Raw genomic sequence first — 22,865 nt, 5'->3', positions numbered from 1 at the left:
TACCAGGGAAACGACAGAAACAAGTCTTGATTTATGCATGCTGTAACAATGAGAGTGTTGGCAGCAAGAGAAATTGAAAATAAAAAATTTACCTAACTGTATGAAAATCGGAGGATAGTTCTAGAAAACAGTGGCACACGCTTTGTCACTAGAGACATAGTCAATCTACCGTAGAGATGAAAAGTTCATTCATATATCTTTACTTTTTTGCAGTGAGTTTAGGCTTATCCCTGCTCCCATAAAACAAAACCTTCTATTGTTTATTCTTCCTACAGACCACAGCTGAATCCAGGGAAAAATCCAGAGATCCTATATAAAAGAACAATTGTCAGCACTGCTCCTTCTAGCTTTCTAGTACAAAGTGTTTAGAGAAGACTGTGTGAGCACTAGAAATGAGGATGATTTACCAGCTCTTTTGCATACAGCAAGAGACAGCGAATATGCAGCATCTTCGATTTTGAGAAGGCTGACTGACCCATACTAAATTCTAGCTTAAATAATAGAAGGCAACTTCTAGTTCTTTACATTCACCTGCCTTACAAGTGCCAGGAATCAGAGGGCTCAGAGATTCCACTTCATGTTATACATGGGACACAGAAATTGAGTACAAGTGCAAAATACACTTTTCATTTCACGAATCCCCTGAAAAGCACTAACCCAAGAAGAGAAAAAAGGGAGGAGGAGGCAAGATAACAGCCCACTTTTGGACTTCACTGAGCACAACTGACTCCTCCCTTCTTAGCCACATATCTACTGTACCACCACATCCAGCCAGGGACCTTGGTGGGCAAAACAGCTGAAAGCTACCCTCAAGATGAGAGCAAGGCAGCTGTTGTGTGGAATTTGGAGTCTGTGTTTCATGTTCTGCCTTTTCTGCGTCTTTCTTCACCAAACCACAGCAAAAAGAAAACTAAAGTTTGTGTCCATAGTAAGTAGATAGTTCATGGGCAAGTGGGAGTTCTTTAAAACCTGTCACTTACTGATCTTCTTTTACTTTAGGGTAGGGGGGAGGGGGCACTTTGTGAATATGCAAGTGTTTCCTGCATACTTAAAATTCACTATTGCATTATACAAAAAACCCTCTCAATTTTAAATAAGGTTTTATAATTTTGTCTCCTTTGTGCAGTCCTAGATGAACTTAAACTTTCTAGGTTGACAAAGAATGTTTTTCTAATAGCATTAAGAGAGGAATCACATAGGATTCTTTCTTTAAACTGTAAAAGAGGATTTAATGACTAAATTTCAACTGTCTGCAAAAATCCTCTTTGCTGTGGAAGAGTTTCCATCTTCCACTGGTTTCAGTGGATTAACAAGCAAATCAAATTTCATTATGTGAAACCCTAACAAGTGGCATTGAATAAGCAACATAGAACCAGTTTGTGAAACTAATGCTGTTTGCAATTATTATGATGTACTGTTTGTTCACAGGAGCCTGAACATTGTTCTGAATATCACACATGATTGTAAATCACTTATATACTTTTTGTGCTGCAGTTTTGATTTTATTTCTCCCTATTTGGGTTAGCAAATAAAAAAAATCTGGTGGTACAATTTTTAAATTATATGACATGTATCTACAAGAATTACGCTGGACACTTAAAGAATTCATCACAGGAATGAAAAATCTTGATGTGTCTTTATAGATGTACCTTTTATCTGAAGTGAAACTCCAGAAAAGGTTCAATGTTTTCAGAGCAACAGTTTAGTCTATATTTAGATATTAGATGACACTTTCATCACCTTTTGTGGTGAAAAAGTCAATATGTGGCTTTTTAAGGCTAATTTCTGCCAAGAAAGAGTGCTTCACAGCAGTCAGCCACAGAAACTGTATGTAGAGATGTAGTTTGTTTTTTTTCCTTCTGAATACCCAGTTAGTCCTGCCAAAATATTAATATTCTATTATTTCTGGAAAATTACTTACATGCATCTGTTTTCTTTCTGTTTATTTAATGTTGTGGTCCTCCTAAAATATTTAGAACCTCTCTAAAATATATTAAGCTATTTTATAGTTTTTATAACTTGCAAAAATTTATTTGATCTAATTACTTTTCAAATGCCAGGAAAAAAAGAAGAGTTACATATGTCTAAATAAATCAAACAGGTATTGTAGCTATCTAGACCCAAGAAAAGCACCATGAATATATTTAGCATCTGTCAGATACATTACTCATTGTCATGACATATTCATTGTGACTGCACTACTTATATCCACCACAAAAAGCTCAGTAACATGAAGGGAATTCCATCTACTTTATCAGGTATTTCGCCATGGTGATCATACCCCACAGGAGTTTTTTCCAACTGACAAGCACAAAGAAGTTGCAAGGGAGCAGGGATATGGACAGCTTACCAAGGTGTGTTTGCTTACCTGGGCCAATATACTGAAAAATTGGAATGTTGTCTGTTGATATTTGGTTCTGGAACTTTATTTTCACTTCAAGAAAGCCAATATTATGTTGCCATACACAGATCTCCAAAAGGACAGCCAAAGAACTTACCAGGAAGCTACAGCTATGAGCAGTCACTGATTTTAAATGACACTGTCAGCCTGTTCTGGTCCAATAGCAGCATATGTTGATCTGTTTGATTGCAGACTAGGGTCTTCTGGGAGGAGCCAGGCACCGGTGACCACCACAGTTCACCTGAGACCAAACATGAATTGTATGAGGTTCAACAAGGCTAAGTGCTGGGTCCTGCACTTGGGTCACAACAACCCCATGCAACACTACAGGCTTGGGGACGAGTGGCTGGAAAGCTGCCTGGCAGAAAAGGACCTGGGGGTGTTGGCCAACAGCCAGCTGAATATGAGCCAGCAGTGTTCCCAGGTGGCCAACAAGGCCAACAGCATCCTGGCTTGTATCAGAAATAGTGTGGCCAGCAGGACTAGGGCAAGGATTGTTCCCCCGTACTTGGCACTTGTGAGGATGCACCTTGAATACTGCGTTCAGTTTTGGGGGCCTCACTACAAGAAAGACATTGAGGTGCTGGAGCGAGTCTAAAGAAGGGCAATGAAGCTGGTGAAGGGTCTAGAGCACAAGTCTTATGAGGAGCAGCTGAGGGAACTGGGGTTGTGTAATCTGGAGAAAAGGAAGCTGAGGGGTGACCTTATGGCTCTCTAAAACTACCTGAAAGGAGGTTGTAGCAAGGTGGGTGTCGGTCTCTTCTCCCAGGTAACAAGCGATAGGACAAGAGGAAATGGCCTCAAGTTGTGCCAGGGGAGGTTTAGATTGAATATTAGGAAAAATGTCTTCACCAAAAGGGTTATCAAACATTGGAACAGGCTGCCCAGGGAAGTGGCTGGGTCACCATCCCTGCAGGTATTGAAAAGATCTGTAGATGTGGTTCTTGGGGACATGGTGTAGTGGTGGACTTGGCAGTGCTAGGTTAATAGTTGGATTTGATGATCATAAAGGTCTTTTCCAACCAAAATGATTCTATGATTCTATGAAGTTTTAACCATAAGTAACATAAGGTGATGGAAGTGCTCACAGACCATCCTCAGTCTCTGCTGAGTAGGAGTGCTTCCTAGCTCATGAATTACTAAGATCAGTACTAGCAGAAACTTCTCTCATCCTATGCCAGGGAAAGTTGATTTAAAGCTCAGCTATTTTAGTGCAGGCATTGGTGGAATGGAATACAGCAAAGCTGAGCTCGCATACAAGTATCAGGTGATGGTAGTAACTAGCAGCAGCTAAGGCAACTGCAGAGTCCAACTGTCTCAGTATTAACTGTAATTAGTATTAACTGCCTCCTCTTGTGAATGGAGCTGAGGGTGCACTCCTGTACTATCAGGCTGTAAGGGAATATATGGGCACTAGGTGGTTTTAACCCTACTTCTGCTCCACTCCCACCAGCACTACCCACTGTGTCTGGGCTTCATTCCTTTTTCCCCAAGATATGTTGTTTGGATGGAAAAATCCACTAGTTATTTACCCAGGATTCTGGGAACCAGGCAGACTCACTGAAGTAGTTTAGATGTGCCACAAGTCTGGATGTCCCAGATAAATGGCTATTGTGCATGTGTAGGCAGACTGTGAGGTGTGTGTGTCTGTTAGGCTGCTGTAGAAGTTTGCTCACACACCTTATATCCAGTGGGCACAGCACAATGCACGTGTTTCTCTCCTGGGGGAACTAGTCACTTGCCAGGTCTCCATCAAAATCAGAATACAACAAACTGCCTGAGGGGTTCCTCTTCAGCGCCATGGTCTCTTAGAAGACCACACCGAAGTCCAGTACGTGGTCAGGCCTGTCTCCTCTCACGTCACCTCCCTTGAAAAAACAGGAGTAATAGACCAGCTTCCTGTGCCTTAATTCAGCTATGATTCAACCATTCCACATATACACTATGCGAGTTCAGCACTACATGCCATCTTGCTCAAGGCACAGAAGGCTTCAAGATCCAGGTGTCAGGATTTAACAACACACATATTAGGCAAGTTAGGGTGGAAGCCTAGGCCAAGTATATACACTAGAAAACTCTGGATGCACATTTCCAGCAACAGAAAGAGGTGATCACATATACACACTGTGGGCCATGTCTGACACTCTGGACAAAGCCCTGAGTTACTTGGTCTGACCTGCTTTGAACAGGAGGTTGCACTAGAGACTTCCTGAGGTCCCTTTCAACCTGAATTATCCTATGATCCTGTGACTTAGAAAAGGACTTTAGGAAGCAATGAGCAATCACTGTACTTGAGATGCCAGTGCAGAGTAATGATTACATGAGCAAAGTTGAATATATTTCAATTTAGGCCAGGAAACACCAGGTACAAGTAAAAAGATGACAATATTGAGACCATCACAGGGACAATGCATGTGATTCTCATGTCATGTGTTTACAAAATTATGTTGGCAAGTTGGAAAATGTTTAGCAAAGAGCTACTAAAATGCTGAGGCTGGAAAACCCATTTTGCTGTGAGAGTAGAGAATTGTCAGGTACTCAGTTTAACATAGAGATTAAGTGACTTGATTGTATCCTATTGATTATTATCTTACTGGGAATAAGATCTGTGATGGTAAAGAATGGGTCATTCAAAAGCGTAACAAGATCCAGTGGCTGAAAGCTGGGGACATAGTCAGGCAAGAACCAAGAATCAAATGTTTCAGACTGTCAGTAATAATTAACCATTGCAGCAAAATACCTGAAGGCTTGGAGGACTTTTACTTGAATTCTTCTATTCAAGATTTTCTGTCTTGAAAAATAAGATCTTGCTCAAGCTAAAACTGTAGCCTCCATGTGGAATCACTGGTGAGATTCTATGGGATTCATATCCTGGATGTGTCTTAATGGACAGGTGGTTGCTCTGTCTGCACTCCCAGTTGATCAGCTGTGAGCCAACAATAAAGCAGAGACTAGACAGACGGTGTTGGGACCTCTGTATGCCTGCTTTAAGTCACCCTGCCCCTCAGCCAGTCTTACTAGCTTGGATAAACATACACATAACTTTCCACAGAGCAAAATGCAAAACCGCATCTGTCAGGAAGACATATCTAATATTATCCAATACTGTAAATGCAGCAACTTTACTGCTTTTTTCTCCTGTCTTCTTTCCGCATTCCCTTTAGAAAGGAAAAAGGTCTTTATCAAAATAATATGAAATATTTTCTCATATTTTGGTTGTAGGAATGGATGCATAGCACACTTCTTGAGCCTCTTACACTGTTCTGTTACTTCTACAGCTTGGCATACAGCAACAGTATGAGCTCGGACAGTACGTGCGGAGGAGATACTCTTATTTCCTGAGTGTTGTATACAAGCAGTGTGAGGCAAGTACTGGATCTGGGAGGGAGAATGTTTTTCACGGACGTTAATGGGACTTCCTGAATGCATGAGAGTCTGAACCTGGTACAGCTGGAGATAACTTAATACTTGTTAAATTCAATATAATTTCAAAGCATCCCTGAAACTGTGGCTCAACTTTTATTCAGGCTGATGGTTAACTGAAAACCATGTGAAAGGTTTTTTAGGCTTTATATCAGGTTCAGATGCCTCGCTGTTGTAGGGCAGAGTATGTCAGATATCTCCAATTCTACACTTACATATGGGGTGCAGACACAGCTTAATTTTCATTTAGGGTCCTGCTCTTCAGTGCATACATGATGTCCCAAAGCCTAGATGGTCAAATGGAGTCAGTATTATGCTTTTCACTAGGACTCCTAAGGGAACTGCTGCCATGTTGCAGCTCCCTTGTCCACCAAAATTTTATTTCAAGGCCCTATTCCAGCTTCACTCTTTCTCCCTCCCTCTTCTTTCTCACAGTCCTTCTTCATTCCACTCTACTCTAATGCCATCTTCCCCAGCACAATATCCGTCCCATTCTTTTCTACCAAGAGAAAAAAAAAACACCTAATAGGAGAAATGACTTTTCAAAATCTTCTTTTTTTTTTCTTGCTTCAGATTTATGTTCAAAGCACTGACTGTGATCACACACTTATGAGTGCTCAGGCAAGTCTTGCCGGGCTGTACCCACCAACACAGGGCCAGGTTTGGAACCCCAGAATCCTTTGGCAGCCAATTCCAGTTCACACTGTGCCACTGTCACATGATAACGTGAGTATAAACTAGGGTCATTTGCTTTTCCTTAATCATTAGTAAAATACCTAGGATATGAGATGAAGGGGCAGGATAAAGGGCATGGGAAAGGCAATGAAAAGTACATTATGTTACAAGCATTGTGCAGAAAGGCCTAAGAAGCTGAGTAGAAATATTGTCAAGAGTTTCCACAGGAATGGACTTACATATCAGAGACCTGGCGTTAACAAAAAAGGAAGAAAAACAAAAGTCCTAGGAACAGAGAAAAAGAAACAACCTGTAATGTGAGTAAACCATTACAGAAGTAGATTAATCCTAAACTTACCACAAACATGACTTTCTTTGTGTGAGAAGAGTAATCATACCTGTTCTCACTAGTGCTTCAATATTTCTTAGTCCGCAGCCAATGGAAAAGACAAAAGAATTATTCTGGGATTTTCATTATGGAGAGAGTTGAGTCACAGGACTGTTTTTCATGCACGTTGAAGATCAGTGCATGCACTTTGAGGGTTGGTGGAACAAGTAAAAGGGAAAAGGAAGGAGGACTTGGAGCTTTAAGAGCATGAGTTCATAGGGCAATGTATTTATTCATCTCCCCTCCTCAACCCCTCACCTTGGAGCTGTAAGGAATTATGTGGATAGCACCTCTGTAGCCTGCGTATACTTGTCCTAGAGGGGAAAGTTGGGCAGCTGAGTGGAGCTGGAGTTTCCCATTTGTGGTAAACCTATGGTAAAAAGCTAGGAAAGATCAGGAGTGTACAGTAGGAGTCCCAGTTTGGGAGAGGAAGTTTGCACATGTGATGCAAGATAAATTGTGTGGGCTTACAAGTCTAGTTAACAGTCTGTAGTGGTAGGGGAATCAGTTTAAATAGGGACAAGGAGCAACGGTTCTCACCTCGGGGTGATGAGAGCATGAAGACAGAGATATGGAGACACGTGTCTTCCTGTTCATGTACACAGCCTGGCGTAGAGTCAGGAGCTGCTTCTGACACTGTCACAGATGGTGGTACCCCAGCAAACAGTCAGGAAATCCTGGCCAGTACCAACACCACTAGCAAACTCAGCAAGCAGGTGCTGCACCTCATTCACACCTAAGGGAGCAAGCAAGTTTATTCAAACAAATCATAAAGTCATGAACACGTACACATTTTTCATACTTTTTTCAACTATTTGTGTTTTAACACTATTCATCTTTACTACATATACAGGCTAAGCTCAAGACTGCATGTATCCTGCTACCCAAAACAAGTGTCCATCTTTTATTGGTAAAGCCATGCCTGTTCATGAACCTAGGGTTATAATTCAGAAGTACTTTCCTACCTTCTGAAATACATAGATTATATTTCTAAAAAGATCGAGGAACTGCTGTGAAGCTTTCCAAGCTAATTATCCCTTCAGGACTCTCAAGTTCTTTTTAAAGTTTTTCTAACTGTGGGGCTTCATAGATAGGGCTTTATTATTGGATAAAGGACAAAAAGCACATTAGAGAAAAACACTAAGAGTATCTCAGTGTTAAATTTTGTTTTAACTTTCATTTAAAATTTCACACAAAAATCTTCAAACAAGAATAGCCTCAGTTTAGCTTAGATAAATGACAACAAATTCTTAAGTTATCCCAGTCACATGTAACCTTTAACCTTCATATGTCTTGAATCAATGAAAGACAAAACTGAGTTACAGAAAGTTCACAAATTTCTACGATTTAGATGAACTAAATGAAGCTGTGGTAAGTCCACCTAATACAGCTGAGTATGCACAAAGACTTCTGTTGCAGTCCACCTGCTGCTTGGTAATTTGTTGCAAAAAGGTGACGGTGTGTTTAAAGAAAGACTGAACACAATGAGTGAAATCATCCCTGGGGAAGCCAAGCACAAAGCAGTTCATGAGGGCTTGTGTTAGTCTTCTGTCAAGGGACAAATTTCATCTTGTGTAAATGAATCCTTTAACTTTGAACTACTGCAGCTATTACTCCTCTGACCATTTAAAGATTATTTTGTAAGTAGTCATCAGTATGACTATTACAGTCCTGAAGATTAATATCCTTGAAAACTACATTCCCAAATTATTTTTCAGCTTGTCCTAACTAGTGCAGCCAATCAGAACAGCAATCATGCAAGGGTGTATTGAATTGCAGAACAAGAAGCACCTTGCCTAACGTTTTGTAATTTTCTTTTCAGTTGCTATACTTACCTTTCTCACACTGCCCAAAATACAATGAGCTTCTGAGAGAAACCTTTGCAACAAGGGATTTCCAAAGGCAACTCAAGCAGTACAGGGTAAAGTATTTTCAGTTCTGGAAATCAAACTAAAATGTCACCACTTCTGTCAATATTATCTAACAGGTAGCTTTAAAAAATGGCAGTCAACATGCTCCTTCCATATCTCTAATCTTCACACTGGGTGTAGACAACATACCCAAAAAACAATTACAACATTATAGATCCAGCTGGACCGGGCTATTCCTATCAATTGAAAATTGCAAGTCATAGAAAAATTATTGACTACCTTGCAAAAAAACAGTCCATCTACCTTCTAGGAGAGCAGACAAAACAAAAACTCAGATGAAATCAGTGCCAATACCTTTCCAATCACTCCAATACCTCTCTCTGTTTACTCTCACATAAAGCAACTCCTCTGACGTCTCTGTCTATATAACTCTCTGCTAGATCAGATTCCTCTTCCACCACAAAACGCTCACAGCTCAATTCCCCCAATTTTCTAGAACAGCCTCAGTGCTCTCCTCAAGTACTTGTTCATGTTTCACACCCAAAGTCCTCATTCAGGTTCTCACTTATGTTTTGATCTTGACTCTGTAAGGTATCCTTTCCTTTCTTTCTCCACCATCAAAATCTTTGCCATGAGTCTGTAATCACTCATCTATTCTGCTGCAACCTTCTTCTTCACAAGTTTATTAAAAATGACACTACCAAACTCACCCGGTTTTCTATAATCTTTAACCATTGACCTCAGCCATCTATCTGTGGCTCTGCATCTGGGTATTATATGCAAGTGAGCCATAATTCCCAGTTCTATCAAATTTACATCATACGTCCCTTCTGCTCAGAATAATTCTGTTTATCAAACTTCTTTTAAGCACTTTTTGGATTTCTGACAGACTTCCTCATACACCTGTGTCCTCTCTACTCTACCCCCTTCCAAACATTTCTACCAAGCATAAACCACCACCATACTTCAAATCTGAACTGAGACCACCAACCTTGTCTAGATGAATAGGCCAAATTCTCTTACCACTAGGCAATAGTTCATTGCTTAAGTGTCAAGTGTAAACACTATCTTGTTTCTAAAAATTACTATGTACTAGTATGGTAGTGTGTAGAAATGATGTAAAAAAGCCGTGTGTATTACAAGTTTGCTTTTTTGTATTCCAGCCATTTCTGAAGTTTTTAGCCACTCATACAGGATACTCACTGAAGAAGTTGAACACTGAAAGAATTTGGAAGCTCTCTGACACTTTACAGTATGAGGTAAATAATGCAAAGAAAATTCCCAAGGTTCAGTAGAAATACTTACACTTCCTCAAAACTGGTTTTCGCTCCTATTTCTATTGTTTCTAAGACATCAAAAGAGGGTAGGTCTGTGCTTCCAAACTTTTTTGAACCACAGACTATTTTCAGCTCCTTCCCCAGAAACCCTCACCTAACATCAAACTTGCAAGTGAAAATCCTGTAAAGACACTATGACTGTGTGAGGCTGCTGTGGATCGTCCACCACTATAAGGAACACAAACCAACGGCCTACCAAATCCAATATCTGTCAGTGACTGCATATGGAGAATTAGGCAAAAACATACCTTTGGATAAAATTGTCTTCTTACTCCTCCAAAATCCATCACAGAGATACGTAGGAATAAAATATGTTGTTGGCAAAGAAACATAAGCATCCTTCCACAAAGCTTTTAGGTAAATTGTATAAGCAAGAGAAGTCATTATTTGCATACGGACAGTAGGGGTCAGATTATTTTCAGGAATTAAGCAGCCATTGGAATGACACAAATGGCTATTTGTGCAAGTGTAGGAACCTGTTCTTAGCAAAGGAACCAGGCATGTCACAAAAGTATGTATTTTATAACAAAAGGGATACTGTACTGCCCAACTGCCATGGCTATCTGGGTCCCACAGTCTGGTACCTCTGACTGGGGTTTGAAAAAATCCTGAGTGCCCTCAATTTAGCAACAAGCCCCACTTCATGTCACTTCAAAGTCTAGCCTGATCTCAGCTGAAGCAAGTGAAAATTGTGGAGTCTTATGTTAAAAAAATATTGTTGCAGACAGTATTCGCTACAAATGCTTTAATACATAATTATTTTTAAACTCAAATATTAATGGTAAATTGGTCATCAGTACTGAGATATCCTCTAGAAAACTGAGGCAGTTTTAAGGTGGATTTCACAAGCAACATGTAATACTTGGGTGTGATGCTAATGAGTTTACCTCTGTCCTGCAGTTTCTGCAAAGGTCCAACTTTTCTCAAAGCAGTCTTGAATGGAACGTTAGCCAGGGCCTTAAGTTAAATGAAATGTTAACATATTGGGACACCTCACTGTAATTTCAGCGAGGCCACCCTTCCATATTTTCCAAATGCAGGACGGCTCAGGACCACAACTTTTTATTTCAATTGTTATATCATACTGAGAAACCTGTGTCACCAGAGAAATGTGCAAAATTGACAGCTCCCATCAGGGATCTAGCTAAATGCTGTAAGACCAAACCAATTGGGTTTTTCCTTCTAGTGTTAGATTTGATGAGCTTTTGTCTTTCATACTAGTCAGTGAAGACTCTGGGGGTATCAATTAAGACATCTGCCATAAAAGCCACTCTCACCCTTTCAAGCATACAAAGAGATTTTTCTTACACAGTTTTTGAAACATAATTCACGAAACTACGGTAGCAGGCATCTCTCTGTATTTGTTATTATTGGCTAAGTGTCATACGACTTCCAGGTAACCTGAAGACTCAGGTGCTTTGCTTGCCTACAGTGCTGTTAAATAGCATGCAACTAGTCAATTCTTTCCTCAAGATACAAATCACATTTGTTAAAAGAGAAAGTGATGCATTGTGACCTGAGCTGGTTTAACCTAAGATGTTCTATTGTTTCACTTGTTTAAACAAATCCTTTAAGTAGTTGGCATTTTCCTTAGAACTCGTTGTTACAAGAACACTCCTTCTGGTGAGCTCACTCCAATGGTTCACATTCACAGAGGTTACATTGGACTAAAGGAAAGATACCAACCTTGTTTAAACAAGAATTCAGGGTAGTGAAAACTAGGAGTGTTGGTCAGTTGTGACCATTAATATATCTTGGGCTGCATCCATAAGGAAAGACTAATCCATTCCACTTTAGCTTGAGAACTGCATCAGATCGAACAGACCTGGTATAAGCAGGTATGAATTCCATCCATATATCTAATCCCTGTACATATACCTTATGCTCTGGTACATCCGAATTACAGCTATACATATTCCTACCTGATCTCTGGATCTCCCTTATATCTCAGAGTTGCCAGCCCTTAAAATCCTGACATCTATATAGGATTTGTTTCAGTAAAGAACTCAGGATATATCCCAGTAGATGGCTGAAAAAGAGAGAGTCCGAAAGTGAATTTCTTGCACCTGACAACTGCATTAGCAATTGGCATAAATAATGCCAGTTGCTTTTGCATAACTTTTAGTATTATATTTCCTCTTCTTGTTGAACACTGCCCTTCAAATTTGTTTTAAGCAGTGTGATGCTATAAATAAGAATTCTACAGCTGGCTAAATGCAAAATACAGTCATTATTTTATTACAAAGGAAAATGTTACTTGAGTGAAACATTCAGAATTTGTTCTGACAAGCATTTTGTGCCAGAACAAACAACAGTTAGCAGTAGGAATCAGTAAGAAAATCACCATGTTTTCTTTCTTCACTGTAGGATATTAACAATTACACTTTACCTGTTTGGGCTACTCATGGTGTCAGGACCAAGCTGATAAAGCTCTCAGAATTGTTATTGCAGGCGGAATTCGGGTTCCACAAACAAATACAAAAATCACGTTTGCAGGGAGGTAAGCTGAATTCTTACACCATTTAAAACCAAGAGTAGAAAGGGAAAAAAGAAAGGGTATGTAATAGTTTCCATAGTAGAACTATGAAAGATGCCATGATGTGGATATTGGTGATCAGCACTGAAAGACTTTGATTAATGGTAAAAGAGATGGTGAGGATATGAATCGTGAATATCCTAATCCAACATTATAAAGGAGGTATCATTTTGGCTATACTGTATAAGAAATCCAAAGTAATATGCAGATTCTTGCTGAACTGAATCAAGTCTGAATTTAATGTGAGCCACCATGCTTAACTTACTTAATGAAATATTGTTTGTAATAATCTCTAGGATGCTAACTTTGTTGCCTAATAGTCTTCATATTCCATTACTGAGACTACTAAAACGAGAGTATTAAACTGCTTCTAAACTTTATTCTGCTCAGCAAATAGTAGCAGAAATTTAAAAATATTTTATACCTTTTTAATCACTCATTCTCCTCCATTCATGCACTGTCAGCCTTTGGGCCTCATTTTTGTTTTATCTGGACACTGTACAGTCAGGCTCTGTGAGTTACAACAACAAATCACATACAAGCATGGATTAATTTGTTTGCCTTTTTGGAGATCCAACTTAAAAATTAAGCACAATGTTCAAATCTCTGCTCTTGCTTTACTAACAATTGCTATTAAAAAATGTGCCAGTAGCTGAAGTGAACGCATGTGTCTCATTCTGCTAGCTTGTACAGTTCTCATTTTAGGATTTTAGTTTGTTGAGATTCCAGCCTTATGCTAACATACTATCACAGCCATTGATTTAATTCATATAGTTTGTCTTACAACTTTTCAGCAGTTACCGTTAACAAAATAGAGACAACCACATAATTTAAGAAGGCCCAGAGTCCAAAGGGTATGCTCTCTGGAAATCGGGAAGTGTGAAAGAGGGTAGTATTCACTACCGTGCTCTTCTTGCACTGTTCTGCTGGCCCAAAGCAGCTGTGAATGCACTATTTGAAGCTGCTGAGGCTATTAGGGATCCCCAAAACATTTTACACAGAAGCAAAATACGCCCACTGTTCATATAAAAGCTAGTATCAGAACTAACCAGGGTACTCTGCACAAATTACCTGTAAAGTCAATTGAATAAATCTAGTGCATTTGATGACAGATTGTGTTTAAACATCAAGAAGTGATACAGATGTTAACATAAGCATCCTTTTCATTGTCATTGCTTCCCCCTTTTCTTTTAGGTATTCTTTTAAAAACTATTCTAAAGCATATCTCAGATGCTAGAAAACCTTCACACAAGCAAAAAATGGTGATGTATTCTGCGGTGAGTCCTTTCTGTTTCTTTTATGCTCCCTTTCTGCAGTTATTAAATGCAGTGAAAACCATAGAACTTTATTTCCTTTATGAAATACAGCTACAAGCATTTTTTATTTGGTTAACCTTAAATATAATTGGATTATTTTCATTCTTCAATGTATAGATACTACTTTGAAACCTGCAACATTGCATTTTCCACTTGATGTCATGGCTTGTTTCATTGTAATATTGTTTTAATTGAGCAGAGAATTGGAAAAAACATGCCTCATGTTTTATTGAACCTCTATCACAAAGATAATTTAGAAACAAACCTCCTGCTTTCTGCATCTTTTTCAGATGCAAAAGGAAAAAAAAAAAGAAAAATGAAGTTAAAGTTAGTTATTTTAGAAGGTCTTATGAGGTAGTTTCTCAATTGTGACTTTATATTTTTGTTTAGAATGTGCAAACGTTGTCATTGGAGAAGGAAATTTTTGGATTGCTCTCCATAAAAAGCTCCTATTTCTAAACTGTAGTTAGATTATGATCTATCAGGTATATATCAGCCAAAGAGCTCACTGATCTGATCTCTAATAGTGTTTACTTAACATGCAAACCCACTAGTTCTTTTTAAAAGAAGTTTTAACAGCTCCTACTAACTTTGATAAGAACTGCAAGTGACTAAAACTTCTTAAGTATTTACATATATGTATAGTCTATACATGCAGCATTTCAGTTTGTACAGACATAAAAGGACAGTATTTGCTCAACATTGCAGAGGGCAGAGGACAAGTATTAATGAGGCCACACAAGTAACGTTAAGTGGACAGATAATGTGCTGGACATATAGTTAAACAGTATGTACATGCAACCATTTCCAATAGGCCTTTAATTAAAGGTTTCTTCTGTTTACAGCATGCAGCCACCATTGTTGCCTTACAGATGGCACTCAATGTCTTCAACGGAAAATTGCCTCCTTACAGTGCCTGTCATTTTTTTGAACTTTACCAGGAAAAAAATGGGCAAGTACCTGCAATCTGTACGGCTAACATACACTTTTTCTAAAAAGCAATTTACTGATGCCCCAGACTAAATAAACTGGATACACAAGTCACTACATGGGAAAATATTATAGATGGATTTTAATTATTATAATTGGACTTAATTTAGCAATTATTGACAGTAGCAGAATCACAGCACTGCAAGCTGAAAACCCTCTATATATTGCTCTATTACAGTTATGAGAGCTTGTACTCTACCCTTTTTATCTATTTAACTTCTTGAGTCTCTATCAAGAAGACAAATTACATGCAAATTGGCGCTGATCATCTATTGTTTAAAAAGATCTCTTCAGAGTGCTAATGATACATATTATAGCCAGACAAATAAGCTGGCTAAAAGTTTGTCCCAAAGTACAATCACTACAACATGGAAAGGTTGTGTGGTTCTGCATACCTAACTTTATTTTGACCCTTGTGTATTTTGAAACAGGCAATACACCATAGAAATGTACTATCGGAATAATACTTTGAGAGATCCTCACCCCCTTACTCTCCCTGGCTGCAAATTTCGCTGTCCACTGGAGAGATTTACTCAGTTGGTCTCCCCAGTCCTATTACACCATTGGACAAGAGAATGTAGAATGTAGGACATGACATAAAAAGAGGTAAGTTAAGTGCTTTAGGCACATGTAGCCAAAAGTAAAGTCAGGATTACATCTTCTGCCAAGAGATCATTCAAAGTAACAATAATTTTCATAAGGGTCTGGTCTGAAATGAAAAATATTCGGATCCAGTAAGACAGAATTGTACCCATGGCCAAAATTTCTGCTTCATTGATACATTTATCTATTCCAGCCCAACTTTCTGGTGAAATGGAATCAAGCCTGATGAGACTTTAGGGTACTATTTTTCACGGGTTTTTACAAGTCAAAAAGTCCTTCAGTTACTGAGGAAGCAGATATAAATACACTGAATTATAACAATTCACCTTATCTTCTCTAACTGTAGAGTATTTGTCTGAGCTGATTAACAACATTATGCATTACCTTGATTTTAGGAGACATTCAGAGATCAAAATAGATTAATATTGTATCGTATACCAGACTGGTACTTAACAGAATGTCAAATGTATACAGACACACATTGGCATACTAATATATTCCCTAATAGGTTGTCTGTATCTCCATATTAGGATGTCTAACTTTCCATTTTGACCACTGATTATATTCACGTTTGCAGAAAGAGGGAACAGGAAGGTAGAGAATTACACTGTCTCTCTTGTATCTAGCTCTATATTCCTTAAGGGAGATGAAATGCAAACAGGCCCCAGGATTCAAAAGTGTTCCCGCTTTTTTATGATCAAATGTTGTACCTAATGTTAAAAAATCCTGTATGTCTTTCTGAATCACTGATCTCAAGAAGAATTTGAAACGTCAGAGATTAGAAGAATGCAGGCAAGCCAACTCACCTGGTTGCAAATAATTTCCTCTTAAATATCATGAATCCATGAACAGACTGGAGATATGAATGAATAATTAGAAACTAAGGATTCACTAAATACATTTCTTCACTATATTCATCGCTCATAAATTCTCAGGAAACATAGCAGGAAATTACCACATTTAATTGCAAAAGGTAGTTCATCAGGGGAGAGAGAGGTTGCTTCTGAAGATTTTTTTTGGCCAAGCAACAAATACAGTCATGGAAGATAGTGATAAATGCTCCATGTTTATACTGTGGTGCTTAGTAATCTAAGTTTTGTGGAAAACAGCTCCTCTCCTTCACAAAGCAAGCTGTGTAATTGACCAAGTACATAAACAAAAAAATTATCTATCATATAATAAAAATTTGGCTTTATTAAAGACACAAATATTTAGCCTTTAAGTTCAACACAAAGGCTGCACTTTTTTTCAATTCTCAAATTTTGCTTAAGAGGAAGTTAGATGGTGTTCAGGCATTTTACACCAAGGCCAGCATCACTGCTCACGACTGCTTTCATTAGTAATCCAAAGCACTGAAAACACATATGGACCACAAAAGAGATTACAACCACAACTGATGCTCCAATCAAAATATTTGCCATATCGTCATATCAAAATTTGACACTTTCCCCTATTTTATCCTGGTTCAGAATGGTTCCATCTCAGTAACCGTTGGGGCCAGATCCTAATTTTGAGGGTCATAACTTTTTTCCTGCAGGCAAAAGTTTTAAACCTTCTGCTGTGCATGAGTGGCACTTGGGAAAATGCCAAGGCATACTGCACCAAAGCCTGCACAGTGGAGCAAGGTGACAGAGGGACCGTACTGTGCGAAACCGCTGTGAGCAGTGATGAAACGCATTATCAACTCTCAGTGAATGCAGATAGGTTGGACCAGCTGATCTTTAACACCAGGAAGGTAAACCAAACTGAAAAGTGATGCAAAGAGTTTACAGGCCACATTTACACCTAACATACGCAGCTGCAACATCACTGATTTCAGCTGTTTCCAGCTTTGTCAAAAACCATCTCAAATATTGTCCTTTGCTAATGCATATGTTAATGATTTGATTATACATGCATCAGAGCATTTGATGAAAGAAGCCCATAAATGTGGGGTTTTTGAGTGAAATCCAGAAGTGTGACTGAACTAAAAAATTTACCTTACATAGCTATTCTACATGGAGACACCATTTCGCAAACATAGAGCTGTTTCCAGAAACTGCTTAACTGAAGTTTCATGGAGATGACTTATGTCCCCAGTACAGGGAAATACAGGGGTTAGAGAAGTATTTCTATTACAGGTCACACAGGAGAATGGCAGTGTCTGAGGTTGTATAAATCAGAGCCAAGTTTCTCCACAGGACGATGACCACATTGTGGAACATAGGAAGTGAAGACAGCTCAGCATATTTCGGAAGGAGATAAAACATTTCTCTGTGCTCTTTTGGCTGCTCGTGAATGTTTCAGGGTGAATCGGCTCACCATTTCAACAGACTTTTCCTAATTCCATCAAAATGGTAGCAAATTTGTTAACTCTTCTGCACTTAGTCTGACCTACCCACTTGTTGAGGTACTATTAACAGATTTGCCATGTTTTTGGATAATAAGGCCATATGCTAAGAACAATTCTCTCTTTTTGTCTTGCCTTTAGGTGTTCCCTCCATGATCTTCAGCATGACTAGCTTTACGAAACAACTCCTCCCACATTGTGATGTGACTACACTCTAACATTTCTCATTAACTTCCATCAGCATGACCAACAGTCTCCTGATCTCTTATCAGTACAACAAACCAAAATTACAGAAAGTGGTGACTTATCCTTCATGAACATTAGCTTTATTTTATCAAGTGGCAAAACCCAGGTCCAATTTAAAACCAGAGTAATTTTTCAAAATCTATTTATTCCAAAGGGACTTCAGCAGAACTACTTCAAGAATGTAATTGTAGTTACAGTGTTTTGAAGGGCTATAGCCTTAATTTGCAGCAAAATTGGAAAATACCTCTCAAGGAGTGTTGCCCTCTTTTGAAGAATGAGACAAGAACTTCTAGAATTGGTGAGGGAAGCAGTGCTTCAAAAGGAGCCCACAAAAGGACATATCATTCCAGTGTCCTCATACTTCATTTTACTCAAGCAGTAATGAAGCATTTTACACAAACAGATACCAGAAGTACAAAAAATGAGGATAATGCCTGTTTAGTTACCTAGGAGATGTCTGTCTTTTTCTTTTCTCTGTCTTATACATGCACAAATATCCCACCTCTATATAGAAGGAAGGTGAGACTTATGGAAAGAATGGACCATGGATCTAGACCTAAGAGAAGCCTACAAACAGCCAGGCTGGCTACCATGAAGACCTGGTAGGCAATTGGCTGACTTGACAAGGCTTTCAGATATTGAGCCTTTCTATCTCTTTCCAAAAAGACATCAAGGCCAAATGTTAATTTTGGTAGAAAAATAATTTGTGGTTTCAAACACCTCCCTTTTGTTATGTTGCGTTGATTGTTGCTTTGTTATGTTGCGTTGTTATGTTGCTTTGATCTGATCATATAAAATCTGTGCTTCAGGGGAGTCTGTATGTCCATGTTGTTCTTGACATTAACAGTAAGATCCTGCTGGCAACACAAGATAAAAAAATCCAGAGCTACATACTAGTTAAAACATGCAGAACATGCTGGGCAATCCTTCACTAGTTACATTTTCTAATAAAGCTATTGCGAAAACAGTTTGTGGTCTTACTACAAAAGTTGGATCAGAACAATCAGATGCAACTAACTTCTGAAAACAGTGGACACTTCTTTGCTTGAAGAACTAGGCTTTCTTATTTTTTATTATCTCACAGTGTATAGGACCTTTGTCAACAGCCTTACTGCCCACAGGTCATTTCAAAGAGAACCAGAGTAATAGATGAGATGTAGAAAAATTTGACATTCCAGCTTCCTGTCCTTGGACCAGGCTTTTAAAATGGATGCTAAGCCTATGAAATGTATACTCCTTTTTAGAACTACAGCATAAGCAGATAACTGCTACTCCATAAGCTGCAAAAGAATCAAAAGAATAAAAAGATCCCTTTCCCCTCTAGCAAGAATCTAAGTTTCAGAATTCTCACTGTAAAAGCCCATTCTCTTCTCAGCAGGGCCCAAGCACAACAATTCCTGTGTTTCCTAAGCCAGTGTAGGAAACACAGTTCGGCAAGAAGAGCTGTAGTTAGATTTCACAGCAAAGAAGTTCAAACACATAGATAAAAATAAATTATTCCCTCTAGTGAAAAAATGCAACCCCTTTTACCATAGCATCCAAACAAGGGTAAAAATGCTTTCCAACAGCATGAGACAACCAGTTCTAGCTGCTTCTTTAATGCAAAGAAGAACAAGCTCATTTTTTCCATATTACCTTAACATCCATAATGGACATGAGGAGAAAGCCTTCCTAGGTCTGCCAGCCCTCATAGGAGAGTTAACGCAAGCTATTTAAATGATTCATCTCAAAACCATGCAGCTGATCGTCACACCTCCCTTAACAAGAATAATTTTTAAAAAATGCTAAAAGAAAGCAAATAGAGAGGAAAATCTGAGACTCCATCTTCATCGGTATTACACTACTAACAAGGTTGTAGCCTTGGCTGCCAAAAACAAATTTCTAGGCACCCCCTCTTCTATTCTGAACCTGTTCCTATTTCTCCTTTTTCTGAACTTGTGCCAACTTGTGTTGCTTGAGTTGCTTTTAAGGTTTTGTTTGCCAGACATTTAGAAGTGGAAGATCAAGAGCTGTAAAGGTTGTCTCATTCTTTTCCCATCAAAGGCAAGGGTAACTTTTCCGCTGGTTTCCCAGATTGGACAAGGCTCGCATAGAAAATGCAATACAGAGATGAGACATTCTTCATGATTCTCTTTATCCTCCAGTTCCCAGTTCCTCCCCTCCTTCCTCACTCAAATCCATCTCTCAAAAATTTTCAGAACTGCATGAAGACCCTTCTTCTATCCCACAGATTTGTCTGGTATGGGGGATCATGGAGCCGGACCCTGGCCTCAGCACTTCAGTTCCGCTATGGAAGTGCATCCTAGTTGAGGCCGCTGCTCACAGAACACCAATGGAAGGTCACCCTTTTCCATCACATCATCAGACCATGTCTTCTTCCCTGCTACATGCCCCAGTGAATGTACCTTGAACATTCTGATTTCTGTTGAGCAAAATTAAATTTCAAATTTAATTTCCAAATTAAGATATTTCTAAGTTATTTTATTCCCCTCATCCCTATTCAACAGAAACCCCATCACACACATTCTTTATAATGTTTTTTGTTCTTAGGACTGTCACTGTAGAAACATGGAAAGGAAGACTTCCTTTATACCTTGCTTACTCTAAGGAAAAATAAACATCAGTGTTCATTAAGTCTGAAACATCAAGCCCAGATCATGCTGTATGAATATAAATTGGGGATGCCAGTGAATGGATAATAAAACACTCTAAATGATGTTTTTCTACAACCGTACCAACTGACTCCATTTGAAAAATCTGTCCCATAGTCTTCTGCAGATATGAAACCATGAACAGTTTCATTTCAGTTTCTCTTAAAGAAGAAATGAGCAAAAAATTACAGTTCAGCCTTGGAATTATTTAGAATGCAAAGAAAAAAAACTTTTTTTTTAATACCGTGTTGCAAAAGCAGGATCACATGAAAATGCAACTCCCTCTCTTCTTTCACAAATAATGCATAGACAGTCCAGTCATATTTTAAAGAAGACTTGCTATAATACAATAACCTCAATAGTCATAGATGCTGTAATACAGGTGAGATGTAGCTCATGATGTTCACTATTTTTCCTGTCATACACTGAAACAACATCAGCAAGGTGGGGAATAAACAACAACAGAAAAGCAACAATAATTTTGTGCTGCCTGGAAAATGTGGTAATGGATTGCTTGGACTATAATTTTCGATCTTTTCACCACCTCTTTTTCTCTTTAGGTTATTTACTGAGCTGAGTGACTACCAAAAAAGAAAGGAAAAAACCTTAACTCCGCATAATTCATAAATACGGATCAAAGTCATTGACTAATTTTGATTTGTTTCACGGGAGTACTACAAGTAGCTGTTCCTTCTTTTTACTTGGTGCTTAGGGTACTCATCTGACATGTGGCAGACACAAGTTCAAATCCATCTTTTACCAAAAGGATCTGACTCTACATCTTCCAGAAAATAAAAATCACCACCAGGCTGCAGAATTTCACAGGGAAAAGTGAAGGTGAATAATGCTTTCTGCCTGTTTCTCACTGCTGTTCACTTTGTTTACATATTTCCTGGTGTGCAAATTAGGTTTCCCATGTCTCAGGCAAATATCGTAATCATAAGACCAGAAAGAAATTCTCTGAGTGCCCTGTAACCAGGTGAATATTACAAATTTGGGGCAAACTAAGAAATTATTAGAAGACACTTAGTAGACACTTCCTTCCCCCCATCTGACTTAGAATAGTAAGTTTGTGCTTAGGGTATTTTCTCCTGTAGTGCAAGATATAGGTTCATGTCCGTTCACCAGCGTAAGTAAGTTAATTCTTCCTGCATCACAAAAGAACTCCTTTGTCCCTTCCCGCTCCCTACTATTGGGTGAAATCACCCCAACACACGACTGCGAGACAGCCTTTTGCTTTTGTCCTAAGGGCTTTCAAATTGTGCTTGGAAAATGTGTCACTTTGTTTACTGAAACCAAAATTTTTATTTCCTTTTCCTTTTTTGGCTCAAAAAAAAGCTTGAATAAAATGACTGCAGATAAATACAAACCAGGTTAAGTGCTGATCTGCAAATTCAGTCAGTGACAGAACCTGAGCTGTTTCCCCACGTGAGCAGCCTGGTCCGTGAGTGCCGGCAGCAGTTCCATATCCAGCTGCCTTGACTGCAATGACTTCCAGCCTTTCAGTGTGTAGGCTGTGCTCCACCAGCAGCAGTTACCTCAGGTAACCTTGCGTACATTAAAGCATGGGTTCTTTTGCAACTAGTCCACCTTAAAGCCAATCTAGCTATGCTTCAGCAAGCCTTCAAGATAAATACATGCACTTAAAATGGACAATTGTGGTTAAGCTAATTCTACTTTATGCCATAATTTAGTAATTATATTATATGCCATTGGGCCAAATTAACATAAAGATGATTCAAATTGTTTAGGTCCACTTACATTATGGTGCTTAGACAACAGTAACTAGACTGACTTAGGAATGAATTTTTTATTTTGAAGCAAATTTTCCCAAAAAGGGTAAGGATTTAATTGGTGCAGAATATGACAGGTTTATAGCTGCCAAAAGCACAGTAGAAACGGAGACAATACAAGACCAGCAAGGAAATTTCCAAATGAAATACATGCTACCAACATACTCACAGATTACCTATAGAATCCTGTCTTAACCACTATGGCACATGAATGAGGGTATTCTTCCATTTTGGAATGTGTAGAGATTTACTTAGGATGTTGTGGTGCCCATTTATGCCGATTCTTTTGGGTATAAAAAAATCTCA

General features: G+C 38.7%; 1 protein-coding gene across 1 annotated transcript; it reads left to right on the top strand.

The window, feature by feature from the left end:
- Positions 1-814: 814 nt before the first annotated feature.
- Positions 815-15,525, top strand: LOC137665767 (prostatic acid phosphatase-like). The gene is made up of 10 exons (XM_068405150.1): positions 815-928; positions 2,259-2,354; positions 5,680-5,766; positions 6,398-6,550; positions 8,710-8,808; positions 9,922-10,017; positions 12,463-12,595; positions 13,826-13,908; positions 14,793-14,899; positions 15,369-15,525. The coding sequence occupies exons 1-10, from the start codon at positions 815-817 to the stop codon at positions 15,523-15,525; spliced, it is 1,125 nt and encodes a 374-aa protein (XP_068261251.1).
- The last annotated feature ends 7,340 nt before the right edge of the window (positions 15,526-22,865 follow it).

The sequence above is a fragment of the Nyctibius grandis genome, chromosome 7 (genome assembly GCF_013368605.1).
Source record: "Nyctibius grandis isolate bNycGra1 chromosome 7, bNycGra1.pri, whole genome shotgun sequence".
NCBI classification, from domain to species: Eukaryota; Metazoa; Chordata; class Aves; order Nyctibiiformes; family Nyctibiidae; genus Nyctibius; species Nyctibius grandis.
The sequence above is the reverse complement of the archived record's forward strand: the minus strand, read 5'-3'. Positions and strand labels throughout refer to the sequence as shown.